A 14,204-nucleotide genomic window follows, 5' to 3' on the forward strand; every position below is an offset into this window, starting at 1 on the left:
AGAAATATAGAAATAAGAAACAGTGGCTTTGCCTGAGAGCTAATGGGTTTCAAGTTTAGCTATATTGATATATCCTAACTAAGAAGGTAATAATTCTCAATAGAGCTCTGCAAGGAAATCTGTAGCAGGAGATCATATTTGAAGATACAAACTTGGGAGTCTTCAAGGAAAATATCTAGAATGTTATGTAAACTGGAATGTCATAAAAACTTAAAGCATGATCATACAACTTATATTTATTATATGCATTAGGTATATATTTAAGCAAATATTTATCACATGTTTGTGTGTGTTTGCCACTCCTGAAGCACTGGTCCCTGAGCATTTTATGCTCAAGAATAGCACTCTATCACTTGAGCTGAAGCTTCACTTCTGGCTTTTTGGTAGTTTATTGGAGATAAGAGTCATAGAGACTTTCTTGCTCAGGCTGGCTTTGAATCACAATGGTCAAATCTCAGCCTCCTGAATAGTTAGGATTACAGGCATGAGCCCACCAGTGACTGTCTTGTTTATTACTTACATAATCCAGTGCTGGGCACTTGGTAACCCAACAGCAGATAGGTCATAATCTGTTTCTCTTTTCTGGAGTATGTAGTCTAGTTCAATGTCTCCAGACATGAGATGCTGGGTCCTTTGATTTCCCTAGTGGCATTGCTAAAATACAGATTCCTCGAACCTCCTGCTTGTGATCTGATTTGTTAGGGGCAAGTTCCAGGTAAGTGGCTGGAAGTCTCAACCATCTTTCTTGTGATGGACAGGCACACCAGAGACTGAAATTAACTGGCCCAGATTATTACCTGTCTAAACCAAAACCACTTTAAAGCTTGTTATATTACATAAGATAGTGTGGGGGTGCATTTTTCATGATCACATTCTCTTAACCCCCACACGAGTTATCCCAAACTTCAATCACTCAAATGATGCTGACACAGAATGTACAACAAAACTTAGAACTTTTGTATTTATTAGATTCCATGGGGTTAATAATAGCTAATATTTATTAGGTGATTATTAAGTCCATAGCACTGTGCTAAGTACTTTCAGGAATTAGTAACAACTATAAATTTATCTTAATGATTGACCTAAAATAGTATTTCTCAGCCACATATAATATTTTAAGGCAAGCTGTTTTTTGTCTCAAAATTATAATGATGGAAGGCAATCAACTGTTATTATCCTTACAAATAATGAGATTTGTGAGGGAATGGGTAAGCACAGTAATTGAATCTTCAGCTCCACCATGTCATGTTGTTATTGTTTGTTGTAGGGTGGCTGATGGATAAGACTGGCAGCTACACTGCGTCATTCCTTCTCTGCGGATTTTCCATGATCTTTAGTTCTGTGCTGCTTGGCTTTGCAAGGCTTGTAAAAAGGATGAAAAGGACCCAGGTGCAATTCCTTGCCAAAGAATCAGAGCCCAAGCTTCAGCTGTGGACCAATGGATCGGTGGCTTATTCTGTAGCAAGAGAATTAGATAAGAAAGATGAAGCTGTGGCTCCTGCCATGCCTGGCTACGACCTGACATGACCAATGAATGGCCCTGAGTCTGATGGAGCTGGATCCAGGAGAGTGTTCACTTTTCTGAAGCATTTTATTTCAACAAAGTATTGCCTTCTGAGAAAATGATGATTATACATCCTGCTTTTGTTAACATCTTTATAAGGAAAAGTAGCAAATAATAATAATAATGAAAAGCTGATCTCGCCTAGAGTTTCCTCATTTGGGAGTTGTACTCAAAAATCGAAATGGGATCTTTAGCATTGGAGCCATAGCTCCACAGGGAATATAAGAGCACAACGGATATAATTAGCTGTGATTAGGAAAGACGCTTAGACTTAACCAAAGCAGAGGACACTGGGCAGAAGCATTTCATCCTAAAGTTTCTGCCTCTTGTCTTCCCTCCTCAGAAGGCAGGCAGAAACATTGACATGTGGAGTTGCTCACCTTGTACTGTTTGAGAAGGTGGAGATGGAGGTTTACTCAGGTGTGGCAGTAGAGATGCCAAGCCTTTCCATTTAAATCGAGTGACCAAAGAATACTTGAAATGCTTCTAAAGTCTATGATGAATACAGACATAGAGACTTTTCTTTCCCTCTTAATCTTCCAGCCAGACTTTGCCCTTGCCAATAAGTAGATATCACTTTAAGAATAAAACAAACAACAAACACCAAAAAACCTGAAATGGCATCGTTGGAAGGGAGTGACTCTAAGATCTTCTGTTTGAACTTTCCCCCTTGACAAGGCAAGCTCTTTTCCTAGGACAGTGTCCCAGGCATGCACTCTGTCACTAGCACATGCTCACTCCAAACAGAGTAGAATACAAGTCACCGGGCACCTTGCTATCTTTCCTGAAATGCTAATACCACAAAATCTTCCTATTTCTGCTTCTTCTGGAAACATTTTTTTTAAAAAAGGTGTTACTTGAATGTAGATGTATTCCTGTTAGGAACAGAAAAATGCTGACAGTATTCCAATTGGGTGGGAATTGAAATTTTAGATCATCAGGTCTCTGGTGGTGATCTTTGAAGACAAAGATGCTTGAATTCAACAGATCAGTGTATGAGTACTATGCATCCTTCCATATTTCTTCTCCCATTTCTCCCAACCCAACCCATCCCCTCAGGTTACCTGCTTCCATATTTCCCCGTGTTCCCATTTCTCAGTGTGATAATCTTTTTGTTCCAATGTCTACTTCCCTTCATCTCTTTATGAACAACATTGGAAACCTAACTTATTAATTTATTCGTTCTCAACACTTCACTTTCTGTGATCTGGAATCATTTTGTGTTTTCAGTTTAGGGAGAAAGGGCATAGAGAAAAGAGCTAAATCGGGGTGTCCTGTTTGTCTCCAACAGTTTCAATCCATTACCATCTGAAATCCCAAATCATATCACACCTAAAAACAAGGGCAGGATATGTCATTAAAACAAGGGATTTAAATTTATTGAAGAGTTGAAAATCCAGGGAAATTTTTTGGCCTCTAAGGCCAATAAGCCATTGTCTGCAAAGAGGCTTTACAAGTGCTAGGCTGAGAAGAATCTTAAGTTGCCTAGCAAGTCCTTGCTTGCAACTGGGTTATTTCACAAAAATCACAAGGTTGCTTTCAGAATGAGATACTGGTTTGATTTTATGGGAGAAAATGGCATTATTACATAGTTGTTCTTGCAGGAGAAATTTGAATATTGTTACCTCTTGAGAATTTAGCTTCAAATGCATTGTCATTTGCTATGTAGAACAATTGGACAATATTTATAAAATATAAAGTTAAAATGAAAGTAAACATATTTAGAGTAGCACTTTATCTTAAATGTCTGTTTTTGAATCTTAAAGCCTAGAGATGTTTTGGAATCTAAATATTCTTATATATACTTTTTATATTATGAACACAGTAAAGTTTTGCTTATGCAATTCTACCATGTAATTTATCCAAACTGTTAAAAATATTTATGAAAATAAGCACAATGATCAGATTTAAAAATTTGTATAAAACATGTTATATTTTTTGTTTGTATATGTATAAATTACATGCATAAATCTGTATCTTACTTCATCTCTTGAAGCATTTTTAGAAACGAGTAGGAGAGAAAGTCTAGATCTTAGAGTCTAGTTTTTGGACATACACAGTATTTTACTGTCAATGTTCTTATAAGTGTGTATTCTTTTTGTTTCTAAACTAAGGGAATTTATGAGAATTGTGTATTTTATGAAATCAAGAATAAAATTTAATGAAATGACTCTACATCTTAAATATGTTTATAATACTTCATTTTCTACTTTAAAATTGACTGAATAGAAAATAATAAATTATCTTTTGTAGATACAGAGTATCATTGAACCTTTTGTTCAGATTATAGTTTTACTAGCTCAGATATGTATACTAAAATTTTCCTATTTCTAAAGCAAAATAAAAGAAGTCTATAGTCATGTTTGGAACAATTTTTCCCCCCAAAGAGTATGGATAGAATAGTAAATGAGTCAGTTTGGATGTAGCTAAGATTTACAACATCCGAAAGCCTTTGTTGAGTATTTCCACTATGGTAGCTGCTGTGCTAGGTCCTCTCTATTCTTTATCTCATTCAACCCTTATCAGAGTAACATACCAATATCTTTAGATGTGAAGCCCAAGGCCTCAGGTCCGATAACTCAATAGCCACTGCCCTCTAGTGGCTGAAACATGAAATCCTGTGAAAGTAGGAAGCTCTAATACTGAAGCCTGCATTCCTTCTGTTCGGATAGGAACCTGGGATTTGGGATGTTGCATTTGGCCTAAGATGAAAGGAGAAACTTTCACAGCATAGGGTTAGACTTCAACTTTCACTTCTCAGTTGTAAAAGGGAATCATTTACAAATATGTGTATAGAATCCAGTGCTTCACAGGTATGGAAAAACATTTTAAAAGTGAGGTGTGTTAGGCAGCAATGCCATCTGCTGGGGCCAGTAAGAACACTCCTTGGAAATGGTGCTTCCAAATTGTTCAATTTAGCAAGGCTGGCACTTTAAGTTGGGCTTGTGTTATCTTTTTATTTTTCTTCATGGTTTCAATAAATAGCTTATAAACAAGCACTTCCTAAATGGATTTTTAATGATGTGTAGAACATCTGAACTGAAAAGTTAGATGCCCTCAAGGAGCAAGGCATTATGGTAAAGGATATGAATGAGAAGCCTTCAAATGGCACACAGAGAAAAAGCTACACTGGAGAAGAGGCCACAAGTGGATATCTTGACTCTGGCTACATTAACAGTACTTCACTGATACCTCTCTTTGGCTATTTAAACTCTGAACCTATACCATTAATAAAGGATAAAGGTAATTTGGATAAACCTCATACTGCCTGTAGTAGAGAGGAGACATACCTGTCTTATGAGGCTGCTTTAATTTGAAGGTCCTCAGGGGTCTGAGGACACTCTTGTCTTCTAATAAGTCAAGCTATGGCAGCAGATACTGGGTTTTGACAGATAGAGTTCTAGTTCCTAATTGAATCATTAATAAAAACTTGTTTTCAATCCCAGGTGTCCCTGAAGTCATTTTGGATAGATAACATAATCCCTGACAAATATTGAACTATTAGACAATTTTTGCTTAGTGTTTAATAGAGCAGTATCTTTGTGTACTGATTCTACACTTAGTGTATCTTGTCTACTTCAGTGTTTCAATGGCTAGTGAATTCAGTTGTTGAACAGACCTTAAGTTTATTGTTATTTTTATTTTTTATAGTTTGGTGGGTTTTTCCTTATTATTTATTTATTTACAGATAGAATCTTGCTATGTAGTCCAGACTAGGCTGGAATTTGGAATCTTCCTGAGAGCTAGAATTTTATAGAAGTGTACTACTATGCCTGGACCATTTTTTAAAAATTAGAAGCTTAAAGTAGCATCTTTATTTTGATATTGTGACTATTTTATCTTGTATGATATCACTACTTGGGAACATAACCTGAATTATGACATTCCTAATAAGAGAAATGCCATCCTACTTTGATAAGTAATAGGATAAAATATTTGAAAGGAATACGTGTTTCTTCTGAATCAGGACTTCAGGCTTGAATTCTGAAATTCTTGAGTAGAGATAATTTGCTTCCTGTTGCTCTTCCTTCTTTTTTTTTTTTTTGGCCAGTCGTGGGCCTTGGACTCAGGGCCTGAGCACTGTCCCTGGCTTCTTCCCGCTCAAGGCTAGCACTCTGCCACTTGAGCCACAGCGCCGCTTCTGGCCGTTTTCTGTATATGTGGTGCTGGGGAATCGAACCTAGGGCCTCGTGTATCCGAGGCAGGCACTCTTGCCACTAGGCTATATCCCCAGCACTGCTCTTCCTTCTTCAGCAGAAAAAACAAGCAGTGATTTAAGCAAAACAAAATATTAAGAAAAATGTAATTCATGAGGTGCATTATACTTGTTAAATATATATGGAAAGATGACTTGGAAAATACTTATCAAATTGTTAAAAACTGACCTTGATGTATAGAATTGGGGTAGGGTGAGAATATATTTCTGCATTAAAAGAATTTTCAATGAGCATTCTTTTATAAAAAGCCAAAGTCATAATAGGAACTGTTTAAATAAAAACAACAAGAAGGAAAATACACACATAATAATTTAAAGAGCTACACTGAAAATATGGATAATTAAATCACATGGCATCCTTTTTTTCTAATACAGTGGTAAATAATAGTATAATCCATTATCAAAGAAACAATCAGAACATCCAGATTACAATACACAAGTCTTAAACTATTTCTTGAAGCTCTATAGGGGAAGAAAATAACAAAAGAAAATGCTTCACAAAAGTCAATATGAAATACAAATACAGTTAACCAAAGGGCAGAGTTGTAGATATGTGAACTCTACCCAAACCCAAAAGTACTATGTTGAAATCTTGGTAGTCTAGAGCTATAGGTCATTGACTCCTCCTTTATCCATATATTTATCAGTTCTCTTAATTTCTCAGTTAACCTCCTCTGTATATCTCAATGATTTTAACTTAAAAATACTGTAATACTAATTGTAAGGAATAAAGTTCTAGTATAGATTCAGTGTGGATATGTTGTTTAAGGTTTAAAAATACCAGAAAAACTGGAGATTCATGATGTTCCAATATTTATTTATTTTTGCCACAAATTTTAGGTCTGCAATGAATGTTTTGGAAAACAACAGTTCTGGTTTTCCATCAATATACTACTATATTATTTACAATTTGAAAAAATCTATTTTCTCCTGTTCTAATTTTTCTCTTTTTATTGAGGTCACCAGAGATGACAAACTTTTTACTATGATTTTTGACCCCCCAAAGGAGGATTCTTTTAGATGACTATCAGGTTGACAGTTAAAAGTTAAAACAGGCCAGGGATCAGTGGCTCATGCCTGTAATCCTAGCTACTCAGGAGGCTGAGATCTGAGGATCGTGGTTCAAAGCCAGCCTGGGTAGGAAAGTCAGTGAGACTCATCTCCAATTAACCACAAGAAAACCAGAAGTGGCACTGTAGCTCAAAGTGGTAGAGCACTAGCCTTGACCTGAAGAGCTCAGGGACAGCGCCCAGGCCCAGAGTTCAGGCCCCACAAAAAAAAAAAAAAAAAAAAAAGTCAAAACAACTGTAATTGAAAAGTTCTATCTTTTTTATGCTATATAGTTATGAGCTTCACTAATGTACTTTTGCAGTCCTGAGTGTCTTGACCTAGCTAGAAAGCATCTCTGTACAATTACGCTCAATTTGTAGGCAATGTGGGTTGTTACACAAAACTTAATGACAACTTAAATAACTGAGTGTAAAATTATACCATTTCAAAAATGATTACAGGTGAACTGTTACTTTTTCTTAATGGACAATAGTAACTTAAATAAAAATAAAACAAGCCAGGTGCAAGTGTTTCACACCTGTAATCCTAACGACACAGAAAGCTGGAATCTAGTGGGGCAAGAAAAGTCCATGAGATTCAGATCTCCAATTAACCACCCAAAAGTTAGAAGTGGAGCTGCAGTTCAAGTGGTAGGTAGAACATTGTTAGCCTTGAGGGGGAAAAAAAAAAAGCTCAGGGATAGCAGTTCCCATGCCCCAAGCTCAAGCCCCTTCTCTCCTCCACACATGCTCTCTCACCAAAACAATACAAATACAAATAAACAAATAAGATACTGGGTTCTATAAGGAACAGTGAGTTAAAACAATGAACATATGGGAACTACAAATGGAAGGAAAGGCTACAATATGTTCTTAAATGGAAAGTTGGAGTTCACAGAGAGCAGTGAGAAATTCCGCATTTTCTGGATCTATCTTTTGTGCTCTCTCATAGTACTCGGCTGCTTGCCTCTTCTCCCCCTCAAGCCTGTAAACAAAACCTAAGGCCCCTAAGCTCTGCACATCCAAAGCGTTGCGACAAAGTCTCTTCATAGCCAGTTTCTTCAGAGCACCTGTCAGTTTTATTCGCAATGATGACCTCTCTTTGACCTTTAAGGCTTCCAAATAATGATGGATGGCAGTACTTTCTGATTTACGGTGAAATTCCTGAAAGCGGCCATAGTGGTAGTGGATCTGATGTTTGTGGTCATCGGTTATGTTCTCCAGAGTGAGGGCTTTCCGGAAAACATCTTCAGCATTGCTGTACTGGCCTCCCTCTGCGTACATGTTGGCCAGATCCGTGTAGGCAAATGCAAACATCGAATCTCGGTCCACAGCTGCTTTGAAATGGAAGACAGCAGATGCAATCAGCTCATCCACCTTCAGTTTATCCTTTCCTTTAGGTCTGTTGCGAGTTGCTTTCTTGATCTGGATCATTTGTGCCCGGTAGCAAAGTCCCATCTGGTGATGCAGGAAGGAAGAGGTTGGCGTCACCTCCAAGGCCTTTTTTAAAAGCTCAAGGGCTTTGTCCCAGGCATTTTTCCTCCTGTAGAATTTAGCAGCATAACGAAGGACATAAGGCTGGGATGATATTTGGTCTAGAATCTCTTCAATATACCTTTCCCCTTCTGCTTCTGCATGGACATCTTGAAGCTTCAGGGCCAGAAAAACCTTAATATAGCTGTTATCTGGGTTCAGGGTCACAGCCTTTCTTAGAGGCCCCAGTGAAAAGCTCTTGACAAATCCTTCTCTGTCAGAATCATCCAGCCGATACACAGTGATGGCATAGCCAATGTTAAATTCAGGATTGTCAGGATCTACCTCCAAAGCTTTCTCAAAAGCTGCTTTAGCCTTTTGGTAATACTTTCCTCCAAATTTCAAGAGTGCCCATCCTTTCTCACAGTCAATCTCAGGACGGTCCACCTTGTGTGAATAAGAGCTGGAGAGTTTCCTGCAAACGCCCCCTACCTTGTCTATGTACTTCTGTACATCCTCAAGCCGCTGCATGTGGTAAGACACCCAGGCATAGTTGCCCCACGTGACCACACTTCGCACATCCTCTTCCTCCGAGTGTTCTCTCTGGATGATTTCTTCTGCTTGTTCCAAGCACGCTAGGGCATCTTGATTTTGACCCTTTAGATGTTTCACATAGGCTAGCAAATTATAAAGAGCAAGTCTGGATTTTGTGGTGAGAAACTCAAGCTGTTGCCCAATGGTATCTTCCACATCAAACAGGTCAATATCTTCCTTAAGTAAATTCCAGGTAAAGTGGCATTCTAGCTCTAACAGAATGGGCTTCAAGGAGTCTTCAGAAGTTTCACTGGAAAACAAAAAGTTCCATTTACTTTTTGAAGAAATAAAATAGGCGATCTTCTAAACCTTAAGTAGATGTGCTCATTGTGTAACAACCAATTTTAATTCATACTTAATCTAAAATTAAAGTCCTGGGTTTCAATATGATAATTATATTTCATTTAGATTTCCTTTATGACAGTTATGTTTCTTTTATAGCCCATTCATTGTGAAACCAGCTCCGAAGAGGTGGCAGAAGTTTCTATTTTTTTTTGGCAATCACTAGCCCATGAAAATGAAGTGCGTATGTGTGTGATCATTTCATATAAAACATAAAATTCTATTCTGTATTTTGAGTAAGGAAGAGAGAGAATAAGAGGGCCAGGGATACAGCTCAAGTGGGAGAGAACTTGGCTAGCAAGCACAAAGCCTTGGGTTCAATCTCTACTACCATGATGGAAAAAAAGATTACAAAACAACAACTAAAAAGCTTTTGGGATTGGGTATGATGCTACAAGCCTGTAATCTCAGCTATGTAGGAGGTGTTGATGGGAGACTCACAGTTTGAGACTAGCCAAGATAAAAAAAAAAAAAGTTAGCAAGACCCTGCTTGAAAAATAACAAAAAGGACTGACAGCATGGCTCAAGATGTAGAGTGGTTAGCAAGCGAGAATAAACAGTTCAAACTATTATACTACCAATTAAAAAGAGGAAGGGTGGAGAAGGAAAAAATATTGAAGGAAACAGAAAAGTGAAACCAATATAATGTTTTTACAGAGAAAGAAAGGAAGGAAAGAAGGAAGAAATCAAGCTCTGCAGAGAGGGGGAAAATGGAGAACTAGTCAGGAATAGGTATACCAGAAAGAAAGAAGCATAAGTTTGAGACAGACAAAAGGAAAGTAACAAATATTTAGAGACAGATGGAAAAAGGGGAAAGGAAGCGAAAATGGATTTGACATGAGTGCCACCTCCTTCCATCCCCTGGGTTGTGAGCCAATAATAAAGACAAATGTCTATTGTTCTGTCTTTAACAAGTATTTATTGAAATACCCTTGGTGCCAGGCACAGTGTTATTTGTGCAGAATCAAATGGACAGCCTGTTTCTGAAACTAGGAAAAAGAGAGGGAAGGCAGAGATAGGAAACATTCACTGATTAGGGACAGCCTTTTAGGGACAAGATTTTCTGAAGAACAATGGGAATGGAACTGTGAAAAAGACACAGCCTTATTTATACAGAGCCAGCTCATAAGGACACAAACATGAAGCTACATGAAGCTTACATGAAGCTCATAGGATAAGGAAACAGCCAAATAACAACAGTATGTTCCAGTGAAGTCCCACAGAAATGACTTAAGGCCACATAGTGCAGTCTTATGAACATCTGTGGCTTCCACTCACCAGGTACAGATAGGAAAAAACTAGGATCCCTCTGGTTTCAGAAGAACTCCTTAGTAGGTCTGTGTTCCTCTGAATTGAGAGGGGCTAGGCAGCCCCATGCTAGTCTGTGGGAAGGCACTGATATCCGGGCCAGTCCTTGAACCTAACAATTTATTCAGATAGCCCAATTAATATTTAATTGTGCTGAAATGGTACTTAATAGGAACTCTCTTTCTCTCTTCCCTCTGAGATGGTAGAATAAAAACTTTGCTGTTTCTGATGGCCATGTTTCCAAGCCCTTGGGAAGATAGGCAGAGAAGTAGAGTGGTAAAGATTTATTTATTTTTTTTTCTATTACTCTGCTTAGGCAGATTTGAGTTGGGTTTCTACTGCTTGCAACTGACAAATGATGGATATACTTAAGTTTGGTTTTTCTGTCTTGCCAATGGTGGTGTTAAGTTAGTTGGGAAGGACTTTCTGTAATTGGCACTGACCTTAATGGTCACAAGAAAGGTATAGATAAAAAAAAAAAATAATAACTTGCTTAAGGCCTCTCTCTCTATATATAGGCAAGTGCTCTAATTTTAGGATGGAAAACGTTCTTATATGTGTTCATATGTGCATTTCCCTTTGTGGTACATAAAGAAATACCCGCCCCTATTCTCCTTGTAAGTACAAGATATATTCACAGCATGGATCATTACATATACATAATTAAGGTACTATATATTTTTATTAATAAGCACTTATTTGACCCCATGTTATGAACACTGAGGAATATTCTATTCTATTCTATTATTTTATATTATATTTATATTATATTATATAGTAGTGAACAAAATGGAAGAAAGTGCTTCCTAGAAAGACCTTCCTTCTAGAAGGAATCCTTCTAGGAAGATTCCTTCTAAGGGGAACAGATTTAAAAATAAAAATGTAAAAAATAGAAAATATAATTCTAGGCGGGAAGAAATGCTAAGAAATAAAGCACACACACACACACACACACACACACACACACACACACACACAAATGCACAGCAACAAGAACAAACCCAGATAACAAAATCAGTGTTACAGGGCTGAGTTGAGGTGGGATGGGTGCTTTGTAGCCTTTGAAGAAAAGGGGCGGTCGAAGGAGGATCTCTGTATGAAAACAAGGCAATCACAAAAGATCTGAAGCAGAACAATCTAAGCCAATGCAGTCGGGATGGTTTTGATAATTTCGGGGAGACGATTCCACTTGTGATCACTGGAGGAATGCTACTGACATCCAGTAAGTCCGGACACAGAGTGCCCAGGAGTAATGCTAAATATAGTATTATATATGATATATAATTAATAATATATAAGAATATAGTAAGACGTGTGTGTGTGTGTGTGTGTGTGTGTGTGTGTGTGTGTGTGTAATATTAGCCCTCCCCAAACTACCAAGAGATGGATACCATTCATTTTTACTGACAAGAATCAGAGTCATAGAGTTTGGCCTGTCATCTCTCAACGGACGGTTCACTACTGGAGAGCTAGCTTCCCTGGATACAAAATAATCGTCCCCACATGGACGAGGTGCGGCTATAAGAAGCTGGGCGAGTTACAGGGGAGGCTCCCTGGAATGGGCTACCCCGAAAAAACTCCCGAAGCCCAGTAGCCTGGACACGAATGCGACGCCCCGGGACTGCGGAAGTGAGGGTGCCACGGGGGAACGGCGGTTGAAAGGGGAGGAGAGGCGGGGGGGGGGGGGGGCTGGGGGTCTTGGACGGCTGTGGCGCTCTCTCTGCGGACGCCTGCACAGTCCCCGAGGCCGTGGTGGCCTGGAGGAACCCTCGGGCGAGCACCAGCCTCCCGTGGGGGGCGGGGTCGGCGTCACCCGGCCACGCACCCCAATAGTCCAGGACCACCGAAGGGAGGCAGGTTCTCCGCGGGACATCGCGCAGCCCTCCTCCAGGACCCGCCGCTTCCGGTGGCTCCGCCATGCTTCCCGACCCAGGGGTCCTGAGATCCCGCAGGGCAGGACGCGGCTCCCCGTGGCGAGGGGTGCGGTCCCCGGGCGCAGCAGTGAGGAGGAACGCCAGAAGCTGGCGGGTGAGAAACAAAGGCGGAGCGGGGCTGGAGACCGGGACGGAGGAAAAGCCTTACCTCATGGTGGCTGGGTCCCTGGGCTCTCGGGAGGTGGAAGCCCCTGTCTCTCGCGCGGTGTCCCCGGGACCTGGGACCCCGGCTGGCTCGGGGTGAGCGGGGTGAGCGGGGTGGGCGGGGCGGGCGGGGTGGGCGAGGGTGGCGGGGAGGCGGCTACGCGTGCGCATGCGCGCGCCTCGGCCGGGCCTGGGCTGGTGGTCTTTGTTCCAACCCCGACGAGCGGGAAAGGAAAACTGGAAACCGAATGTGCTCAGCTGGGCCGCCGCCCTTTGCCCTGGCGCTCTTTGCTTTGGATGGGACCAAGGGGTTAACCTTTTTCTTTCTTTCTTAATTTCTTTTTTCTTTTTTAAGCAAAATAACAAAGCGTTTGTAATGGTGTCAAGTGTCTTCCCAGCTTTCCATATCCTAAATGAAAACGGAGATACCGGCTTCCGTCCCAGGAATTCGATTCCCATAAGCGACTCTGCACGGCTGCAGAGCTATGCTATTAGTATTGCTTGGTATTTATTTTTATTTTACTTTAGGTAGTTGTATAAGGGGGTTTCGGTTTAACAAGTCACTTTGTAATTATAATGCATCTTGATCAGTGGCACTCCTGCCGTCGTTCTCCCCATCTTTCCCAATACAGCCCACACCCTCAAGTTACATGGTTCCATTGACACACAGGTGTAGGACTGTGTTTGCCAGCCCTTTCCTCTCTCCTTTCCCCTTTTGCCTTCCCCTTCCCCACAAATAAACGTATTTCAGCTTCCTGGAATTCATTTTGCTTGACATATGTGAAGTAGTGAAATTGTGCTCCCAAAATGGACATGCATTTTAGGTTTTGCTGATAGATAGAGCTGAATAGCGTTGCCAAGCGCTGGACCCACTCCCGGCCACATTTATACCAGATTGCTTTTCTGTAGGTCCTGGCCAGCTAATCCTTTGTGTAATACAGTATCAACAAAGACAGGAGTGGAGAGTGACTGTGAACCTAAACTGAAGATCAGTAATTCTCCTCCATTCAGATTGTTCTGCTCTCAAAATTCAGCCACTTACTCATTTCACTAATTTTATTGAACTGCCAAGAGCCAGATTTTGTTTATTGTCATCTAACCATGAAGGAAACAGACAAGACCCTTATTTTCATGAAATAAATTTTTAGTGGGTTAAAGATATTAACAAATATATATGTATATATATACAAATATATATATATATATATATATATATACACACACGAAATGTGAAATAAAGCTACAGAGAAAGTTGAGGTGCGGGGTATCACCCTTACTGTTGTAAGGATGACAGGGAGGAAGGGTTTCATGGGGAAAGTGGCCATTAGGCAAGTATCTGAAGGGAGTGAAGTAGCTGGTGCTATGGCTATGGGCTGTGGACTGCAAGCACAGGGAAGATGGGGAAAGTGGAAAGGTGGGGAGAGCAGAAAGGCAGGTTGGGGGGTTGTATCTGGCACATGTGGATGATATAATTAGAGTGGATTGAGTGCAGGGGAAAAAAAATCACAAAAAAATGAGATCAGAAAGGAAAGTAGGATGTGCTGTGGGCTCCCTGGCCAGAGTAATATTTATCTGAAATG

The 14,204-nt window shown here is 40.0% G+C and overlaps 2 protein-coding genes across 6 annotated transcripts in view; one reads left to right on the plus strand and one right to left on the minus strand.

Annotated features, from left to right (window-relative positions):
* Slc16a12 (solute carrier family 16 member 12) overlaps positions 1-3,033 on the plus strand; it is a 69,478-nt gene extending 66,445 nt beyond the window's left edge. For all 5 annotated transcript variants that reach the window (XM_048338733.1, XM_048338738.1, XM_048338735.1 and 2 more), the window contains exon 7: positions 1,268-3,033. In XM_048338733.1, coding sequence (XP_048194690.1) covers positions 1,268-1,527 — 260 coding nt within the window. In that variant the 3' untranslated portion in view covers positions 1,528-3,033. The remainder of the gene's footprint in view (positions 1-1,267) is intronic.
* Positions 3,034-7,516: 4,483 nt separating this feature from the next.
* On the minus strand, positions 7,517-12,733 carry LOC125343029 (interferon-induced protein with tetratricopeptide repeats 5). The gene is made up of 2 exons (XM_048335349.1): positions 12,629-12,733; positions 7,517-9,146 (listed from the first exon to the last, which is right to left on the minus strand). Exons 1-2 carry the CDS (start codon positions 12,631-12,633, stop codon positions 7,703-7,705), a joined length of 1,449 nt encoding a protein of 482 aa, XP_048191306.1. The 5' UTR covers positions 12,634-12,733; the 3' UTR covers positions 7,517-7,702.
* Positions 12,734-14,204: the final 1,471 nt, after the last annotated feature.

Source organism: Perognathus longimembris, chromosome 2, assembly GCF_023159225.1.
Source record: "Perognathus longimembris pacificus isolate PPM17 chromosome 2, ASM2315922v1, whole genome shotgun sequence".
NCBI classification, from domain to species: domain Eukaryota; kingdom Metazoa; phylum Chordata; class Mammalia; order Rodentia; family Heteromyidae; genus Perognathus; species Perognathus longimembris.